At 40.1% G+C, this 22,216-nt stretch overlaps 1 protein-coding gene across 1 annotated transcript in view; it reads left to right on the forward strand.

Annotated features, from left to right (window-relative positions):
• The window catches only part of EXT2 (exostosin glycosyltransferase 2), a 91,342-nt gene that overhangs the window by 9,554 nt on the left and 59,572 nt on the right, over window positions 1-22,216 (forward strand). The window contains 4 exon segments of the mRNA XM_068399495.1: window positions 5,207-5,323; window positions 8,742-8,937; window positions 12,305-12,444; window positions 13,299-13,392. Of these exon segments, the coding sequence (XP_068255596.1) occupies window positions 5,207-5,323; window positions 8,742-8,937; window positions 12,305-12,444; window positions 13,299-13,392 (547 nt within the window).

Genomic DNA, 22,216 nt, shown 5'->3' on the forward strand with positions numbered 1-22,216 from the left:
CCCACAAGGCATTTGCCACCATCCATGAGTCAGTATAAAGATACAGCCTTGGCCACTTTTCTCGTTCAGCAATGTCTAAAGCCAGCTGGATGGCTTTTACCTCTGCAAATTGACTTGATTCACCTTGTCCTTCTGTGGCTTCTGTGACTCGTCGTATGGGACTCCATACAGCAGCTTTCCACTTCCGATGCTTTCCTACAAGACGGCAGGATCCATCGGTGAACAGGGCATACTGCTTCTCATCCTCTGGTAGTTCATTATATGGTGGGGCTTCTTCAGCACGTGTCACCTCCTTTTCTGGTGGCATTCCGAAGTCTTTGCCTTCTGGCCAGTCCATGATCACTTCTAAGATTCCTGGGCGATTAGGGTTTCCTATTCGAGCCCTCTGTGTAATTAATGCAATCCATTTACTCCATGTAGCATCAGTTGCATGATGAGTAGTAGGAACCTTACCCTTGAACATCCAGCCTAGTACTGGTAATCGGGGTGCCAGGAGAAGCTGTGCTTCAGTACCGATTACCTCTGAGGCAGCTCTAACTCCTTCATATGCTGCCAGTATCTCTTTTTCAGTTGGGGTGTAATTGGCCTCAGAGCCCTTGTATCCTCGACTCCAAAATCCTAGGGGTCGACCTCGAGTCTCCCCTGGCACTTTCTGCAGAGGCTCCAGGTAGGACCATTGTCCCCAGCTGAGGTGTAGAGCACATTTTTAACATCTTGTCCCATACGGACTGGTCCAAGGGCTACTGCATGCACAATTTCTTGTTTAATCTGTTCAAAAGCCTGTTGTTGTTCAGGGCCCCACTGAAAATCATTTTTCTTTCTGGTCACCTGATAAAGAGGGCGTACAATCTGGCTGTAATCTGGAATATGCATTCTCCAGAAACCCACAACGCCTAAGAAGGCTTGTGTTTCCTTTTTGTTAGTTGGTGGGGACATGGCTGTTATTTTGTTGATCACCTCTATCGGGATCTGGCGACGCCCATCTTGCCATTTAATCCCTAAAAACTGGATCTCCCGGGCAGGCCCCTTGACCTTGCCTCTTTTTATGGCAAAACCAGCTTGCAGAAGAATTTGAATTATTTTCTCCCCTTTGTCAAAAAACTTCTGCTGCTGTATCACCCCATACAATGATGTCATCAATATATTGCAAATGTTCTGGAGCTCCACCCTCTTCTAGTGCAGTCTGGATCAGTCCGTGGCAAATAGTAGGACTGTGTTTCCACCCCTGGGGCAGTCGATTCCAGGTGTACTGGATACCTCTCCAGGTAAAAGCAAACTGTGGCCTGCACTTTGGTGCCAAGGGAATAGAGAAAAATGCATTAGCAATGTCTATAGTGGCGTACCACTTGGCTGCCTTTGACTCCAGTTCGTATTGAAGTTCTAGCATGTCTGGCACAGCAGCACTCAGCGGTGGCGTAACTTCATTTAGGCCACGATAGTCCACAGTTAATCTCCATTCTCCATTAGACTTTTGCACTGGCCATATAGGACTATTAAGGGTGAGCGAGTCTTGCTAATCACTCCTTGATTTTCTAATTGTCTAATCAGTTTATGAATGGGGATCAGGGAGTCTCGATTGGTGCGATATTGTCGTCGGTGCACCGTGGTAGTAGCAATTGGCACCTGTTGTTCTTCAACTTTCAGCAACCCCACAACAGAAGGATCCTCTGAGAGGCCAGGCAAGGTAGACAGCTGTTTAATGTCCTCAGTCTCTACAGCTGCTACACCAAAGGCCCATCTATATCCTTTTGGGTCCTTAAAATACCCTTTCTTAAGGTAGTCTATGCCAAGGATGCACGGAGCATCTGGACCAGTCACAATGGGGTGCTTTTTTCCATTCATTTTCAGTTAGGCTCACTTCGGCCTCCAATACAGATAACTCTTGAGATCCCCCTGTTATTCCCGAGATACTGACAGATTCTGTCCCTTTATGATTCGATGGCATGAGGGTGCACTGTGCCACCAGTGTCTACCAGGGCTCGATACTTTTGTGGTTCTAATGTGCCAGGCCATCGAATCCACACAGTCCAATAAATCCGGTTATCCCTCTCCTCCTCCTGGCTAGAGGCAGGGCCCCTCTAATTAAAGATTGGATTCGTGCTGCTCACGGGGATTGGACCTTCATTTCCTCTATTCACTCTTGGAAAAAAAGGATTTGAGGCCCATCTACCCTGACTGGAGTCCTGCTCATTGGTAACTGGAGCAGCCATCCTCCTAGAAAAATTCTCTCTGGTATTTCTGTTAGCTTGCAACTCACGTACTCGTGCCTGTAGGGTACTGGTAGGTTGTCCATGCCATCTGTTCATGTCCTCCCCATAATCACACAGGGTAAACCACAGGATACCTCGTGACGTGTTCCGTTTCCTTTGAGCCGGTCCAGTAGGAGGGCGTTGCCTCCTAAAGGCTGCAACGCGGGCCTGTGTAGGTAGAGAGTCAAGTTTATTCTCGATCCTGGACAGTTTGTCTGACAGTTGTTTCAATGTGTCTTTGTTTTCCTTAGTCAGTTTTTCCACAGCCGAGACACGGGCCTGCAGTGGGGAAGAAATACTATCTTCATACTGTCGCATATAGTTAGCCATTTCGCCCACACTAGGTCGTGCCATAGCATCTTCTCCCCAGACTAATATTGACAATGTAGGGGCATGTGTTGGTGGAGCACTCTTCACAACCTTCCGGAACATGGATCGGTTGCATTCCACTTCATCAGGATTTACAGGATCTACAATGTCCTGAGGGTGTTTATAAATGATCTCTTGCACAGCTAGTTCTCTAAGGTAGTTAATACCTTTTTCTATAGTGGTCCATTTGCTTAGGTGGCTCATAACATCATCTTTATAGGGATACCTGCTCTTTACAGCTGACAAGAGTCGCCTCCAGAGACTGATACTGTTCGACCTTCTTGGAAGCATCTTATCAATACCACCATCTCTGGACAGGGATCCCAACTGTCTGGCTTCTCTGCCATCCAATTCTATGCTATCTGCCCCATTATCCCAGCATCGGAGCAACCAGGTAATTATTGGCTCACCGTCATAACGACTAAAATCTTTTCTTATATTTCGCAGTTCTTTCAGGGATAAGGAGTGGTAGGTTATCTCTACTTCCGAGTCCGAGTCCTCCTGTGATTGTTCTGCTTTAGAAGGACCTTTCTTGTCCTTCTTGTGTAATGGGCCTTCTTTAAAAAGACGATCAAGGAAACCCCCCTCTGTGTCAGGCCCTGACTCTGACTGAGAAGGGCCCTCACCTGGGTCCCGTGCTGGCTCTGCCTTAGAAGCCTCTGAATCATCATCCTTCACTTTACTAGTTGATTTCTTTCGGTGTTTTCTCCTGGTTACAGGGGCAGCATGATACCTCCCGCTGTTGCTGCACCGACATCTAATCACATAGCACACCAGTAATGCATTCAGGACACACGAAAATAACGACATGCCCTGTTCGAATTTTGCAGGAATCAGCTTGGCAAAAAAGGAGCAGATACTATCAAAATCAGTTAAAGACGCCCGGTTGTGCGCAGCTACGGATTCGCGATCAAAGCTGCCCATCATTGTATCATAGAGATAAGAGATCGGAATAATAACTGCCCGGTTTATCATGACATAAATCAGTATCAAAACCCATACCAAAAAGACACATTTCGACCAGCACGCCCTGTTAAACCACATGAAAGCACTAACACACAGCGCATACGGCAAGTAAGGTATCATTACACATAACTCTAAAACAAGCCTTATAAAGAAAAGAGGTAACACAAGGCTCACAAATAACATTATCATCTTAGCTATCTGTTTTAATTTCCAACCCCTCGTAAATCTCAAAGGAAGAAATCTGATACTCTCTTGGCTGAGCTCTCCGGGTCTCCTCCCACGGGAGCTGGGATTCGACTTATCAGAGCAACCTGTCAGAGCTTCTCTCGAGCCCCACGTTGGGCGCCAATAAATCTGTCACGGTTTAAAGCTGGGCTGGCGATTAAACCTGCGGCAGATGCCCTCTGTTATCCCCCCCCCCCCCCTCCCCCCAGAGGGAAGGGAAAAGGGAAAAGGGAGAGAGACTTCTGGGTTGGAAAATTAAAACAGTTTTAATAAACTATAATAATGAAAATAATAATAATAATAATAATAATAGAAATAATCAAATATATACAAATATATATACAAAACCAAGATTGAGCTCCCCTGAAGTCAGCCACGTCACCACCGGCACTGCAGGGCAGGCTCCGGGAAGGCCCAGCCTGGGGCCTAGCGACGGTCGAGAGCTGGATTCAGGAACGCACGGATCGGGATCGGGGGCAGCAGGAAAACAGACGGAGTCCTCCCTGGACACCGGCCATAGCAGAAAAAGAGCGAGACCCTCGTGATCCCCCCACTTTATACCGAGAATGACGTGTATGGGATGGAATACCCTCGTTGGTCAATTTTGGGTCACCTGCCCTGTCTGCTTCCCACTGCAGCTGCGACCCCCCCTTCGGCTCTTCACTCGTAAGCAATGAGGAATTCAGCAGTGACCTTGGTTTCTCTCAAGAATAAGTACAGCAAGAGCCTTTCTGCACAACATCCCTACCGGTGCCTCAGTGATAACTACAAACTTCGAGCGTTATCAGTCCTGGAAGCAGACACTGTCTGCAAAAACATGCAGTTAGTTAGAGGAGACTTAGCTGAAAGTAAAAATCACTGAAAGGAAAATCGGCCTGGTTTAGGCCAAACCAGGACACTGCCAAAATACTATGTTATTGTACCTGGACTTGTATCTGAAATATAGTTTGTCTCTAACACTTTAAGAGCTGTGCTATGCCCACTTTTAGTGCAGGCATTGAGGAATATGTTTACTAGTATAAATAATTAAGAATATATTTCTTTAAATTAAAATTGACTTAGGACATGTAAGCTTGCAAAAATGCAAAATTATCATAATGACTGCAGTTGATTAAATTTCCCTATATTAATGCAAAAATGGTCAATTCCTCAGTGATCATACTGAATTGTAAGTGTTCCGTTGATGACTAGATCCAATCTGGCAGTAAGCCCTGTTCATGAAAACTAAAGGGAACTGAAAAACTGCATGAAAGAATGCCACTGACAAAAGCTGAGGGAAAAACTTCTCTCAGAGCATGCGTCTTCTTGACGTTCTGGTAATGACAATCAGTAAATCATGCTCCAAGTTTGAATGATACACGTACACTGTTTAAAAGTCGCTTTCTTGTGTTTTTCAGAGCTCTGCTGGCTGGTGGAGGCTTCTCCACATGGACTTACCGGCAAGGCTACGATGTCAGTATTCCTGTTTACAGCCCATTGTCGGGGGAAGTGGATCTGCCAGAAAGAGGACCGGGGTAAAGCAATTCCTGTGAATAGGGCAACCTATATACCTCTTGCTATTAAAATATATGATGGTTCCAATAGCTCTTGCTATTAAAATATATGGTGGTTCCAATGCTAATGGCCTTGACTTGTCTGCCAACGTGTGGTTTATCTATGAACTAATTTTTTGGAGTGATTCTGTTTTTTCCACTCCAGAAACTGAACTGTGAAATAAGACAGCACGACAGTGTTTCTAGTAGAATTAGATTCGATATTTCCAGTGAGCTGACAAGGTATTTCAGATATAAATAAAAGTAATTGTTGATATATTTGGTTTCTTTAAAGTGTAAGTAAGGCAGGGCAGTAATTCAAAGCGATTTAGATTCCCTAATAAATGATCGCTTCAGACTATTTTAGGATACTTAAAAGCAAAGTAATGGCAAAAGATCACTATTTCAATACAAGGAGTGTGCTATACCTCCATTGTGACTTTAAAGAGATGGAAGGGGTCATGGGGATCAACACGAGTGCCTCAGGTAGTATCAGCCAATGCAAACTTTGAATGGGTAATAGGACAATAGGAGCGAGAATGTGATCTTTACCTCTGTTATGTCTTGTGGATACATTCTCTGTAAATCAGTTTAGATGTTTCTGTGGTTCTGAAGTCCTTTCAAAATGACATTGAGAGTTTGGAACAGGAGAAGCCTGTAAATACAGCTCTGAAGGGAAGAAGTTCGTGCAGAATGAATCTTAAGGAGGTTAGTGTGGATAGCTCATGAAAAAGAAGAATGAGAGCAGATTTGATTATGGGAATAATTACATCCAGAACTTAGAATACTGATTTTATTTTTTTCTTTTTTAAAGTAATGGAGTAAGACATAAACTCAAACAACCCCCCCAGTCTTGTAGTTGGAAGTAAAGCAAGTGGGAAATAAAGCACTAATTTTAACAGGGAACGTAATTAGCCATTAAAATGTGCTACCCTGGAAAGTGATGGTTTCTCTAATCCATTCATGTCTTCAGGACAAGAGTAGGTAGAAGTCTGGAAAACATGTTTCAATTGGTTACAGAAGACTGCTCTTTTAATATTTCATAAGCCTCTTAATTACACAGCTGAAAACATTTCACTGTAGCAAGGTCTTACCTCTGTTCTGCTTTAAAAGATGGGCAGATTGAGGCAATGGGGGTAAATGACATGTCCACTGGTTGTGGAGATCAAGTTCAGAAATGCAGAAACTTTAGGTCCCTTTTTCTCACAGCATCCTGTACAGAATATGAATTATTAAAGTTGAAAACTGTGATTGAAAGGGTGCTGCCGCTACGTGACACAGAAAGTTACTGCCCTTTGGCTTCAGTTGTCTTCTCTGGTAAGGGCAGTCAGTGCTCTTGCTGTTGCTCTGGGCTGCTCCAAGTAAGATACCACGGTCAATTACAGGACAAACTTGTGCGGTAGTAGTTTGCTTTGCTCACACGTGTTATGTTCCTACTTGTGATGCTCCTGGACCAGACCAGTGTAGGGGCATCCAGTTGCATCCCAACTGATTCTTCATAGATCTCGAGTATTATTACAGTCTGACACAGAGTGAAAGCGCGCTTTGTATTTCTGTCTGGAAAGCATGAACGTGATGACAGGCTTCAGCGTGTATAGAACCAATTGTAAAGAGAGAAGCAGTCATATTATTCATGTCCATGTAGTCAGCTAAATGCTATGTCTGGTTTTAGGTCGGATAAGAGAAACTGTTATTGGAAGCTGATGCAACGCATGAGTCTGTTCAGTGAAGGTGTAGGAGCTTCTGTGTTCTCAAAGTTGTGGGTTTTTGTGAGGAGCAGGCTGTGGTCTCCGGAGTACCATCTAGTGGCCAGTTAGCATTGCTGAGGGAAATGCATTCCTGGATGCAATTGCTTTATGCAGGAGTGTGACAAGGGAATGATGCTCAGAATTCAGGCTTGCTTGGGGTAAAGTATTACATTCCATTACACTAGTGTGTTATTTCCTGGGAGCTGGGACGTACCTTCTTCTGTAGCAAGATTTGATAGCTAGATTTTGAGTGTCATAGGATGATGACAGTTTCAAGGCAAAATTTGGTTTTAAACATGTACACAAACAAGCCTGCATAATTTTTACCTGGTTATAGGCATTCATTATCACTCATCTGCAGCAGTATTTCCTTTTTTTAAGGCAAATCCTTTTTTAATACCCTTACAGAGCTGAACTGAGGGATTTTGATTTACTCGCCTTTTTAGTTGGATTGTTTAAAATATTTTAAATCCATCTCTGCTAGAAATATATATTCTGTAGAGCTGCTGGTAGCAGCTGGAGGCTTGGGAAAAAGAATGTTGAAAAAAAATTCTGTGCAAGTCTCATCTGTTAATTGGAGCAACTAAAATGACCAGCATGAAAATGAGTAGAAGAGGTGAGAAGAGCTGCAGGAAAGATCTGACTGTATAAAGTGTGTGTTTGTATGTGTTTTCAGAGCTGTAATTTAAAGATAGCATCACGTGGAGTAAAACTGGAATCCTAAATGCAGGCCTTATGTTTCCTGTGTTCTTTTGGCAGTGTGAGGGCAGGCACTCGCTGTGTGTTCCTTTCAGTGGGGAGCAGTGAAGCAGTGTGACCTGTTTAAAAAGGAAATGAAAGTAGATGAGAATGAATATAGCAATTGCATGACATGGTGTTTTCCAACATTAACATAACTTTTTAAAGCACTGAGCACCTAATTTGAGACACTATTCCTGTATGTTTTACCTTCAATGTTAATTAGTGTCTTGAAGCACTTCAGTATTAAGGCATATTTTAAATATTCATATTTTTGGAACATGGTAGGAGTTCAGAGTGAATGGGATAATGGGCCTTCAACTTTGTTCTGGAAATGTTGCCCTTACGTTGCCCAAAAGGGACAGAACTGAATCACAACTAATGAGATGAGCTTGTCCTGTTGCTGCTGTCACCATGTCAAGACTGAATAAGCACAGGGTAGCTGAGTTGTCAGTTCAGTATCTTTTTTCAGTTAAAATTGATGAGAAAATATATGGGAGGAGAAACTAGCAGCAGCATTCAGTGTCCTATCTACTTTGTTATAGTACACAAACACCAAACAAAAGAACAAACAATCCTGGCATCAGTAGCAAGCTGTTTTAATATGTAGCTTAATAATGTTTATTTCCGTTTATAATAGAGGTTATAATGCAAGTGACTATTCTAATGTAATAAGCACTGTTTCCAAGTACAAATTTATTCAAAGTTGTAAATAATGCTGAGCCACTTACTATCCAAGATTTAATCATATTGCATCATTACCCTTTCCAGCCTTGGCTGAAAATATGATCTTGGAAGTGTGTCCACATTTAGTTAATCTTGCTCTTCTCTTCCCGGATAGAAGGAAATGTGTTCTAAAGCATCTTGGAAGTAAACTCACAGTGCTGTAAGGTAACCTTGCTGTGGTTTTTCAGTCCTCGCAGGTATTTCATTCTGTCATCTCAAATGGCTCTGCACCCAGAATACCGGTCTGAGTTGGAAGCTCTTCAAGCTGAGAATGGGGAATCAGTGTTGATCCTAGACAAATGTACAAATCTGTCAGATGGAGTCCCTGCTGTTCGCAAACGCTGTCACAAGAATCAAGTCTTTGATTATCCTCAAGTGCTTCAGGTAAAGTTGTCTCTCCTGCAAACTTCTGTTCTCCTTGGTGACTGTCTTAGCTGTGGAGCTGTTCCTGATTAGCAGTGGTAGGGTACTTCCTTGTATTTAGTTAACTTGCTGGCTATGTTTTGAAACTGCATAATTTGTTATGTTACCTTGGATATTATGTCCTAACTTTACTCTTATTTTTAAGAGGGCCAAGAACTATGTACTCAAACTGATATGCAGACTACGCTGCAATTTGAAAACACTGCTTGTGTGTAACAACTTCATGAGATTGGTCATGGTGGTCTTCTAGTAACACACGACAATGTCACGTAAACTTAAAAAATGATATGAAGGTACTGCCAAATCCAGCAGTAGTGGGAGGAGAAACTTTTGGAGGCAGACATAATTGCTCCCTTTAAAACTGGGGGAGAGCATTGGAATCTACACTCTCCAGAATAACTGGCAAAATTGCCTTCAGCAGGCGTGAATTTGTCATTGATTTCTCACATATGACAGTCCAGGCCTTGCTAGATGAAGCTTGGAATAGAGGATGGCTTTGTCAATTGGAGGGAAGATTAAAATGAACTTTAAAGAGCTTATGCGTGGATTTATTTAGGGGCAAAAAGAGTGCTGCATTTAAGGAGAATTGCTCAGCTTATATTTTTTGTATGCAGCTTAGTAGTGAAACCCTACAAAATTATTTGTATAGATATGACAGACTGATCTAGAAGACTTGTCAGCATGCAGCTATGAAAACATCTAGGTGAAATGTGTTTCATGGCTTTGGCCCAACTTCCAGAGGCCTTTTGATGTGTCAGCGAAGATAAAACTAGACGACGTTCTCAGGCCCCCGTGTCTCTTGGCAATTCGCTAACAGAGAGGTGCTTTGGCATGCAGTGTGGTGAAGTGAGTTATGCTATAGGCCACTGTGCTCTGTCTGTGGCCACCAGCACATCATCTGTCTTTGAACTTCAGCAAATGATGATAAAATAACAAACAAGCTGAGGAAAGGCAAAGTTTCTACCCCTCCTGTTATGTTTTGTAGGAAATATGTTTAAAATTCTTTGTGGAGGAAGGGGAGAGGGAGGAAAGGGTCACCCTGAGTCCTAAACTTTCAGCCAAAAGGAAAAAAAAAAAAAGTTTGCTTTAGTTCTTTAAATACAGACTGGATTGCTCAAGGATAGCAAGTTAGGGAATCTATATCTATATCTTGCTATGTATGATTTTATAACTCAGGAGAGAGCGGGCACATGCCGAGATTGTTAAAATACTTTCCTTTGTAGAGTCCTGCATCTCCCTTTGGAATGTCTGGCTGATAACAGTGGTGATGCGAGGAGATGTATTTATAGTAACCTTTGTCTAGACAGGAAAAATGGTTATCTGGGCAGATGAACATGTGTGTCCACATCTGGGCGGCTTTTTTTTTTTCTCTCCCAGACCTTACTAGAGTCTCTTCCACCTGCTGCTGTGTGATCTAGTGAGTCAATGGTTAAAATGTATGTTCGATCTCTCTGCTCCTTCCATTCCCCACACCCTTCTTTTTCTTCTCTTCCTGTGTGAGAGTGGGGGAAGGGGGACTTCGATCACAGTTCATCCTTTCCAGCACTGCCTTTACAGACTTCCTACTAGACAGGCTGTTGGGCTTTTGGGTTGCTAATGCTTCCTCTTTGCAGTCTTCTCTTGGTTGAGATTTTTCAAGGCTCTTAGTACTCTCTGGGTATGAACACAGGTCTTACGATTGCATTAGGAAACAAGTGAAGAGACAGCAACCCCCCTTGTATTTCCTAGTTCCATTTTGATGTTTTGCTGCCCTGCTGAGCCTCCTGGCTTCTTTTCCTCAGACCACAGAACGCAAGCTGGAAAGAAGTTTTCTTATCTGTGGGAGTCCCTATATCAACTTTATAATTTTTCTTTCTTAGACTTAGGGATAATACTGACTTGGGCTTTTTCCTTGTTCGTGTAGCTAAACTCTACAAGCATTTATTTTGCAATCTTGAATCTAGCAAGATTCCTTAGTGGCAGTGGGAACTAAAGTCCCTGTTTACAGGGTAAGTGCACCATGGTCAAGAAGTCTTCTCTGCTGCAGTTTAAACTCATGGCTTTTTGTCTTGTGTGTTGTGGACATGAGTAAGTGGATTATATTCTTGCTTCTTGCAACAACTTTTTATATCTTTGAAGCTCCCTTTAGCCATCTTCCTCCAGCCCTTACCTCTTTACAATAAGTAGTATTGATATAGTCAATATTTCCTTGTACTTTCAAGGTAAGTAATCATCCTTTTTTTTACCCCTGGAAGTGCATTGCCCAAGACTGAACACACTGCTCTGTCTGAGGTCTTTTATTACCGAGAAGAGTTAGTGATTCCTTCAGGTCTCAGATTGTACTTCTTTTTGCATTCTAATACAACCTGTGGGTGAAGTGGTTTGTTTTTTCAACTGCACAACATTGCTGACACGAGAATACCCTTTCTTTTCATGTCCTTTTGTAGGAGATGTCTTCTTCTGCAAAGTGGAAAACCTAGACAGTTACTTCATGCTTTATATTTATGCAGTTGGTTATTTTTATCTAAGTGTTGAACCCTGTATGTATCGATATTTTTTGGTCAATTTATCCATATAATGTCAAACTCTAATCCTGTTATCCATTATGCTTGCTAATTCTACAAAATCATAGGGATTGTCAGATCTAATAAGTATGGTCTTAATTCTGCTACGTGGTTAACTAAGGGACATGATGAATACTGTTGCACCTAGGAAAGGTTATTTGATCCATCACTGTTTTTCCCGTGAGCCACCGCTAACTATATGTAACTATAAAGCTTAACAGGGCTTTATCTAGTCCATGATTTCTTAATTTGCCTATGAAAATGCTATCAAAGATGTCAAATGAAAGATGTCAAAGTTGAGATATGAAATCTATTACTTCTCTACTATGCATAGAGCTGGATTGCTCTATAAGGGAAGAAAATTAGGTTGGCTTCGTGCAGTTTGTACTCAGTAAGTTCACGTTGATTGTTGTTTATCTTGTTATGCTAAACTTCCACAATGTTTAACTTATTTTTCCGCTTGAATTTTCTCAATTAGGATTCGGAAGTTCGGCCATTAAAATAAAGCATAGAATAAGTCGCATTAGTTGATTCCTCATCTCTCCACTTATGATATTTTTGAACCTCTGGAAGATAAAATTGCTCAATTATTTTGGATTACCTAATAATTCAGAATACGTTGGTTGCACGGAGCAAGCCTCTTTTCCTTTTGACTTGTTTATTTACAAGGGGGAGGGCAGGAAAGCATAATGCGTATCTACATGCATACACACGCACACACATGATACAAATCTAACATTTCCTTTTTTTCCCTCATCTGTGTGTTGGATACCATTTGTTGACAGGAGTCTACGTTCTGTGTAGTTATACGTGGAGCCCGCCTGGGACAGGCTGTGCTAAGTGATGTTCTTCAAGCTGGCTGTGTCCCAGTCATCATTGCTGACTCCTACATTTTACCTTTCTCTGAGGTTCTGGACTGGAAGAGGTCTGTACCTTCACTATTGTACATTGAACCACTGCATAAGAGACTTCATTGCATTCAGTGATTTGAATAAAATCTGTGTGATAAGTCAAGTGTACTGGGGGTTACAAGGAATAGAATACAGAGTAAGATACATGCAGTCTTTGTCCTTGATATATTATGTATCAAAAATAGGTGAGGAGAACAAATGAGGCAGAGATGACAGAGCATTTGGTTATCCTGTAGCCAATCATATTTTTTCTAAAACAGACTTACTTTAGTATCTTGTGCTTGAATTCAGTGAGGACTGGTCTGCATTCAGGCTCTTTTTAAGGAAAGTATATGTTAAAAGTTGCATCATGTAAATGCTAAATTCTCTGTATTGTATCATGATTCCTAAGTTCATCTGAGACTGAAAGGTATAATTGTTTTGTAGCTGAGTACACTGTGTTTAGAGCTTAGATTGTTTTCCCATGCATGCACTATGCCCAGTTACATGGTCTTAGGATAACAGGTACAAAAATTACTACCTTGTATACATAGCACTGTATATGCTATTATTCATATGTATCAGTAGCAATCCAGAGATGAGAATTCAGGATTTCTGAGTCTCTGTCCCTTCTGTATTTATTAGATTGTCTGTACAGATCAGTCCACAGACTTTTGTGGCATTATCTGTGGGCAGACTGGCTGGTGTTGTGAAGGAACTGCTACAGAATGATTAATTACACTGAGAGAAGACTGCTTCTTTCTGCTAATATCTTCTCAATGTGTCTTATTAGAATAGGACAAGATTCTGTGTTGGAAAAGCTGTTGACATCTTTTAATGTAGAACTTTCTTCTCATCTTACTGTTGATTTTCTGGTTTTTGCTTATAGGGCCTCTGTTGTCATCCCTGAAGAAAAGATGCCTGAAATGTACAGTATTCTGCAAAGTGTCCCTCAGCGACAGATTGAAGAGATGCAACGACAGGTAAAATGATGTACTGTGTTTAAATTATTTTCCTTTATTTACAGTTGGAGTGTAGGTTCATACATCTGCCTTACTATGAAATCTGTTGGGATGCAGAAGCATCCATTGTACTCTCATGTTAATACTTTTATTATTCGACCCTCTTCTTTCTGTATGCTAAACATATGCATTCACCATTACTTCCCAATGTTGTGTCTTTACCCAGTGCAGCTAAACGTGTCGAACAGCAGCTGTTGATCAATACTAGATTACCCATCTGGTCAGGAAGTTAACAATATTGCATATGATTGCAATTGCAGAAGAACACTTCAGTAGGCAGACTTCAGTTACTCAGAGTGGATTTTCTCCAGCCTACTATGTTAATATACATGCTGTTGAGAAATACATTATAGTGTCTTTAGCATCCACAGTGATCAATGCCTCCCCATCCTGGGTTGAAGCAGATCTCCCGAAATGTGATATTGAGGTTTTGACTATTGGCTTTTTCATGTAAAGATCATGTGGTATTTGCCATGAGTGGTGACTGCCAATTTCTACCAATGTAGTCAAACTCCACTTTCATTGAATTAGCTTTTTCTTGTGTCCCCTCTGCTTTCTTAATGCACCCTGGGATGGAAGCTATCCCTGAGTGCAGGTGTACTGCCTACTCTCATATATTTACATATTTCTGATGAAATCACAGTGTATATTTGTTTCTTTTTTCTACATGGTATTTAAGTTGTATTAAAGAAGTTCAGGAGTCTGTCTTTATCTCAAGAGAAGCTTTGGATTGTAGATAAATTTCAATCACTCAAAATGTGAGGGAAGCATTAAGTTCAAAATGTTTTAAATATTTTAACTAAGATGACAATTCCTCTGAGAGGGAAATTTTACCTATTTGGTGACTGGAAGAGCTGAGATAACAAACTAACTGTGTCAGCTGGGTATATAGACAAAAGGAAATGTCTTCTAGTTTACTCCAGTTGATGCCAATTCCTGTTTATTAGCTTTGCTGTTATGGACGCTATCATAATCAGTTGTGTAAATTCTAGAGTTCACACATAAAATGCAAGCTCAACAGATGAGGACTGTTAGTCATATGAGGATTTTCACAAAGTGTGAAGAATTTTGTTGTCAGATTAGGGGGTAGGATTCAACCATGTTGTTTCTTTTTGTTGTTGGAAGATATAGATTACATTTTTGGGCCATTGAAGAAGATGTTCACTTATATTGTCAACTTGTATCTAGGATCTTTCATCCTTGTCACCTGATTGTACCTGAGCATATATTATTGTAAGGTAAGGAGATGCTGTTATCATTGTTTTTCCTGATGAGGAACGGAGGCATAGAGAAAGTAAGAGCTAGGTATGTAGGGAAGTAGTAAACTATCTGATCTCAGGTGACTTTTAAAGACACATGTAGTTGAATTTCTGCAAGAACTGTGAAGGCATATTTCTGAAATTCCCTTACGCAGCCTTAGTGACAAAGTAATCTTTTCTGCGGTCCTTGTAAAAAGTGACCCAAGGCATGGTTTTTGAGGGTGTAACCTACAACTAGTTATAGAATAACTCTAGTTATTCCTACCTAGACAGTGCTAAAAGCTGCACAGTGTGTATTAATACTGGATATATGTGGAGAAAAGACTCAAATTTAGCAGTAAATATCTTTTCACACCTGAATTCCTTTGCCAGGTTCACTTTACTCTCTGTACAGAGAGTCTGCAAATATCACAGCAGCCATCAGGGGTCTCATTTCTCTTAAGTCCCTTCACACAAATGAGCCGATTTGGTGGGGCCCCCTGGCAGCACCAAGTTGCCACCAGGGGTGGCAGGTGAAAAAGTAGCTTTGCTGTTACAGCTCCTAGAAACATGATTTTGCTTCATTTTTTTTTTCTCTAACATGAGCGTAGAGATGTTAAACATTAGGGAGTTTTGCCTAATAAAGGTTTAAAACTGACATTAACAGTCTGTTAAAGTGTGTGTTGATTTTCTTGTTGTCCATTTTACTAATACCATAAAATAATCATTTCAGGATAGTGTTCTGTAGAGAATGCACTTGACATTATGGACAGCTTAAACAGTGATTTTAAAGTGTGAAATCAGGAAAAAACCACTAGTTTGTTAAAAAAAAAACACCACACAAAAAACCCCAAACAAAACAAAAACCAAAAACAAACCAAGAAACAAACAAAACCCCCCCCAAAAAAAACAAAAAACCCCCAAGCCCCAAAACAAGCAAAAAACCCCCCTAAACATTCGCAATGAAACTAGCAAAACCCCCTTAATTCAAATGGTACATGTTATCTATATTATCTGTAACTCCATAAAATTAAGTTAAAATAGAAGATATTTTAATACCCAAAATGCAGTTCTAGTCTGTGTCTGGAGTGAATTTTTTTACAAGATTATAGATGGTTTGCAGTAGCTGTTGTCATTGGGCCCAAAGCATCACTGAACATATTGGAAACTCTGATTCTATTGACCGAAGGTGGGAAGTATGTTTTTCTAAAGCTTCCTCTCACATCTTGATGCTTTTGTTGAGAATATAGTTGTGTGTTCTGGTAGTAAGTGTATCAGGATGAAATCACAAGGTCTGTCTCTTGTCTTTGTGAATTTGTTTCTGTCTGCATATTGAGGATACGTAAACATGTTATCCATACATTTCATGCCTGTCAGCCTTGTTTACAAGGTAAAGTCCCAGTCTAAGCATCTGAAATTCCCTTGCTGATACATGGTTCTATGTTCTAGCTATCTGATATGGTGAAAAAGTACTTAGTGACTGATATTGTGTGGAGTACCAGTTAACCTGATTGCTTTTCCTCATTGATAAATATGCACTAATATTCCTCCTGTGCTACAGATTTTTGTTTCCTTCCTCCTCGTCAGTCTCACAGTAGGGAGCAGTTGCACACTTTACTTGCTGTCTTTTGATTTAAATTGTTTGGGAAAGTATCGTAGAACTTTTTGGGTAGACAAAATGTCTTCCCATTTTTTTTCAATGTCTTCACTTCAGTGACAATGTACAGGAATTAATGAATAAAGATTCACAAAATAAGGCTAAAGTGATGATGGGAGAAGAGGGAATTTGAAGTTGGAATGAACCTTTTGAGGAGGCTGGTAGTTCTTCAGCCTCCAGTTTGAGGAGTGTTAAGGGTAGTTCAGAAGCAAAGTGAATGTTTCATAAGTGCTCTATTTTGTTTCTCGTGCAAGGAATTACTAAAATGAAACTCAACTAATACCCATCTATAGAATGAATCTACAAATGAACTGGAATGATTTATACATGTTTTCAGATGTGATCTATAGCAGTTCTTTATTCTGCTTAGCCATGGAAGTGCGACAGAAGCTTCAAAATATTCTGGTTTTGCAAGTAACCCATGTTTCTCAATAATATTTAAACCACTTTCCTTTGCTGCTTCAACTTCAAGGGCTAATAACACTTGATATATAATATTTTGATGCTTGTTTTTTTGTCAAGTGGAAGAGGATTGACTGAAACTGGTCTTGTGGAATGTTTGGTTTTTTGAAGTCCATTCTAGTTTTCACCAAGCATTGTGCTTATCGAGACAGAACAAAGGTGGTTAGATCACAGTGATCATGTTCTTTCTTGTTTTTACGTAGTGAAACACTTGGAGTTTGATATAACAGTTCCAAAAAGATTGGTCCACAACTGATGTTAAAGTGAGGAAAAAGTGATCTTTGCAAAGAGCTTTTATTAAAATTGATATGAAAATTGTTTTACAACATCTCATTGTTTCCTTTGCAGTTTGGATGTGTTTAGGTTTTATTTCAAAAACTGGTTTTGTTGCACATAAAATTCCACAGGGGAGACAATACATTTTTGATAAAGACTTTTGAAACATGCTTTGCCAGTACCTGCCAATTAACATACTTTTTCAGTAAATTAAGAAACCAGTTGACATGTTCTGACATGAGTATGGTTGAGATCATCCTCTTTTTAGCCAAACAGAACAAATCCTTGCTCTAAATTTCTTCTGTTTTTTAGTAGGATGAAGCGTGCATTCATCATACCTATCAGACTTTATGGGTCTGATAAGCTTTGCGGGACTGGAGCTTTGCTGTCCGACTACTTTGGTTTCAGTGGTTGTCTTGATTATGACATAATTCTTATCCTTAGTTGGAAAACCTTGTAATTAAGACAAATTTTATTGTAAATGCTAGCTTATCAGTTTTCTTTGTTGATTAGGTACTCTTTTTGCAGTATTTTATTGCAGTTGATTCTCTGGAGAACATGCATCAAGGTTAAAAAAATATGTATACATATATATATATACACACACATATATATATGTATATATAATTTTTTCCCAAATTGAAATAGATTGTTTGCTTTTTATGAGTAAAATTTTATCTATTCTTAATTTTTCCTTTGTTTCTGGAAGTATTTCTAGCCATACATCTGCTGGAGAAGAGAGGAAGGCTCTTAAAGAGAAGTCATTGCATTTAAAATATATAAGAACCCGTATTTTAAAATATTTTTATATAGTTTGTGTACTGATCGTGAGCATCGCAGAATACTGTAATGAAGAGGATGAAATACAGGTGCTTTAGCTTCAGAGTCGTCATCTGATAGGATCTATGGCTGGGATGACCTAGGCTGTGATTTTCTATAATAGAACTTTATTTTGCTCAGTTGTTTTGTCAGACAGTGCATGGCATAAACCAGGAGAGAGGTTTAGTGGTTTGGGCAGAGCTGGAGTGTGGGAAATCAGAATTAATTTCTACTGTCCTGCATCATACCAGATTGTGCTGAGATCTCTGGAGACTAGCCATATTGACTTATGCTTTTATTGTTCAAACTTGCAGAACATTTTCCCCATAACAATTCCTGGTTCAGTTTCCTGTCTTTCCTCACAAAAGGGAATAGTTTCTGTGCTCATAGCCTAGTCTACACGGTTGTGAATGTTACATATTTTCAGTACTACATGTACACCCTATGTCCAGGAGAACTGGAGACTAGCATATGGTAGTTCTTGTAAACTCCAACATATTGACTGTCAAAGAGAGCCTCTGCTAGTTGAGCTGCTAAAATTAATAGCAGTCTGGATGAAACTTAGGCATCTCTGGGATTGCTGTCTTGTCTGTTTTCTACGGTAATGTTGTCATTCTCGTTTTCTTTGAAGCTTCCTTGAACCATCCCCCTCTCACAAATAGTTCCATATGGAGTCTGAAACGCTGGCAGAAGTGCCCAGAGGCAAGTCAATAAGCAGCTCAGCTGCACAGCTACTGATCCAGCAGACTTGATGCTGCATCCTTATGCTTTCCTTTTCTCTGCAGCACAAACCAGCACCCAGGTAATAGCAAAGTTCTAGAAGTGGAGGGGCAAGAAAGAGAAGTAAGTGCAATAGACCTATATGATAGAGAGTGAAATTTGAAATTTTCTCTTGCTAATGAAGAAGAGTGAAATAGGTAAAGGAAAAAAAAGCAAAACAAAACTGTACTGGTGTCTGCTTATCCCATGCCTTGTATAGTTTCCCTCTCAATAGAGTTTTTCTAATGTTTTGCTTTGAAAGCCTGTTAATGTCTAGAAACATATTTCACCATTGTAGGTGATACATAAATGTCTTTAACTTGTATGAAAGTTTCCTTAACTTATATATGAGCCTCTGTGCCTTTTTTCTCTTCTTTTTGTGAGATGAGTATGTCTATCTGAATATACAGATATTTTGTAAATGTTATTCCTCACTAAATATCAACATACTTTGAAGTCTTTCAACACAGATAGGCTCATTAAGGCATAGGATCAGAATATGAAAGTACTATGCAATGGGAATAGAAGAGTTATTCCTCTGTTTATTTAGGCATTCTTTCTCACTGAATGGATTTTAGGTAAGGAGTTTATTTCCAAAAGAAGGCTTTGCGTGCATGTTCCTTTTTGACTTTATAACCCTCCCCACCTCACAGAAATAAAACTTTTGAATTAATATCTAGTCTGGAAGGCTGGGTGACTTTGTGTACTCTAATGGTACAAGAATGAAGAGCTAGTGTTCTTGAGTGCAGGGATTCTTTTCATCCTGGTTTCCTAGGGAAACAAGGGTATGATCACATACAATGTGCATGCATACTTCTCTTCTGATTTCTCTTTCTGCCCAATTTCAGACAAACTTACAGAGAGGTGGAGATGTTGGAGAGAAGGAATTCTATAATATTAGGTAGCTGTGTAGAAGGTAAGCACCCCAGAACAGCACGGCTTTTTAAGGGAAAATTTGCAGCTCAAGCTCTAACAGTAATAGAAAAACCCCTTGCAGTTACCCCTTTTGAATGATTCTGCTTTGGGAAATGTTTTATTTGGAACCAGCACATCTTAGGCCAAAGAAATTCAGGTACGGCATGGCCAAATGATAAAGTGACAAATTAAATTCAGTATACAAAGAAAGGGGTATATATGCAATTTAAAACATCCTTCTCATAGACAGCGATGCCTCTCAGCTAGCTGCAGTCACTTGGAAAAGAGTTCTTAGAGCCATATGTGGAAATATAAATTCCATGGTCAGTTATGGTCAAAAAAAGTAATATGAAGATCTTTTAGAAAAGAGGTAGAGAACAAAATGGAAAATACTATGCCACTTCGTCAATATGTTGTATGTCTGCACCCTGAATACAGTCCATAGTTATGGTTCTCCCATCTTAAAAAGGATATAATAGAACAAGGGTGATAAAAAGTTTCACGAGAAGAGTGATTAAATAGCCTAACACTCTTCATCTTGAAAATGAATGATGGGGGATAAGATGGAGAGCAAGAATATAATACAGAACTATAAAATAAGAAGGTCATGAAGAAAGTGAATGTATGTGACTGTACATTGTTCGATACAATTTTATTTGATGTTTCCTAGGACTTGCATTATTTGGAATCTAAAAAAATAAAAAAGATGATGATCTTTTTCCAGAACTGGTAGGTAGTCTGTAGGACTCGCTACTTCAGCATTTCGTGTGAGTGAAGGGTTTTTATTGGCATATAGGGTGAATGAAGAAATCTACAGAAGGAAAACCTGTCAGAGATGAATGCAAAGATATACCCTCTGACTTATAAGTTCCTGAGTTGCAGACTTCTGGAAGCTGAAGAGTACTTCGGGGAAGTGGTGGCTTATGCTTGCTATGGCTGTGTTGGAGGAGTTCCTAAGGTACCTGATGCGGACCATTGTCAGAGACAGAATACAGGAGCAGAAGACCATTTGGTCAGACCTGGTGCTGTTGCAGTGATGCAACTTCAGGACTCAGGTTTGCAGGAGACCTTGGTATTATAATGCCTTGTGGAATAACCTTGTCAGATCAACAGTGGGTTTTTTAAATGTGTCTTAGCTTCAATGGCTGCCAGACACTTCAGTGAGACAATATTGACCATAATGTATAGTTTCCTCCTTTGTATGAATGGATAATTCACTTTCCTGAAGCCCCACAGGATACTCTCTCAAATAGCAGTCACGCAGCATTCTTGATTTTTATTATAATTAATAAAACTTTTAACAAGTTTTAGTTAATCAGAACCTCTTGTCTTTTCAGCCCATGTGGACAATTACAAACTAAAAAGGGATATAAATTTAGTTTAAAAAATGTGGGTAGAAAACATGTAGTTTGCGATGTTTGTTCCTACAGTCAGAATACCTGGACAAGGTATTGTGGTTTTTCTAGTGCACGTTCCATGTGCCTCAGCCCTGACCTGAAGAAAAGTTCAGACTCCAGGTCAAACAGAGCTGAAGACACATGCATAAATCAATGACTTATTTTAGTGCCACGTTAAAACAACATGAGTGGCTGGCTTTTCTGACTCCTCCTCCCTTTCATTTAATGTGCTTCTTTGGCTCTTCTTTAAAGAGGGCTCTGTAGAGTTCATTTCAACTCTTATCAGCTTGTTGACAGCTATATGAGCCTTTCTGCTGGCTCCAGGCAATCGCCACAGGCGTGTGAAACATCCCATTCTTAACGGTGAACCGGTCCTGGATAGAGTTAAAGCAAATGGGTGGTGGAGTTTTCCTGTGGGTGGTGCACCTCACATAAAAGAGATGGGATTTAGTTCTTGTTAGCCAATTAAACACAACTTCATTTCAATATCTGGACACTGGAAGCTCTTTGAGCATAGTTAGGTTTTTACAAGTCCTTTTAATGAGAATGTTCAGATTCCAGCTGCAGTTCTTTCTCTGACAGGGGACAGCTTCTGTCTTGGGGTTCTTTAGACTCATCATTATCAAATTTAAACGAACTTTCATCAGTCTGTCATTTGTAGCATTTGAAAGACTGCAATTGGAGAGGCTAACCCTGCTTTAATCCTCCCAGAGTGCTTCAGTGGAGCTCCGGGTCCCCCATAAATGTCAGGCCTGGACAATTTGCCATCTTATCAGATGCAGTGAAGTTAGTTTCAGCCCTCTCACCCCTCCCCCAGAGGAAATATTTGTTGCTGCAAACAGCAAAGGAAAGAGAAAACTTTTCCTGGCTTACTGCCAGGATCACCATGGGAGTTGTAGAATCCTTGGCATTTATATATGAGACTTTCATTGCTCCCCCCTCCCCTCTTCCATTTGTTGCAGAGAATATCTGTAGCCTAGATTTTTTTTCCTGCTGTCTGTCCTGCTCTGTTGCTTTCCAGAATGAAGAAAATTGTTTTCATGCTTGTTGTATTACAGAGTGGTCTTCGTAGCATCTCTGAGAAAGAGCTCAGAAATTTGAGAGCAATCAGCACCTCAATGAATAATTTTTATAGGATGCAGTTATGCTGCCTTTGTATCTAGGTTTGCAGCTTCTAAATAGAAGGTTAAATTTCAGCTGTAAGAGGGAAATTATGCTATTTTAAGACAATATTATTTTTGGGTTTTTTTTAAGATAAGATT

This window comes from Nyctibius grandis, chromosome 4 (genome assembly GCF_013368605.1).
Source record: "Nyctibius grandis isolate bNycGra1 chromosome 4, bNycGra1.pri, whole genome shotgun sequence".
Lineage (NCBI taxonomy): Eukaryota > Metazoa > Chordata > Aves > Nyctibiiformes > Nyctibiidae > Nyctibius > Nyctibius grandis.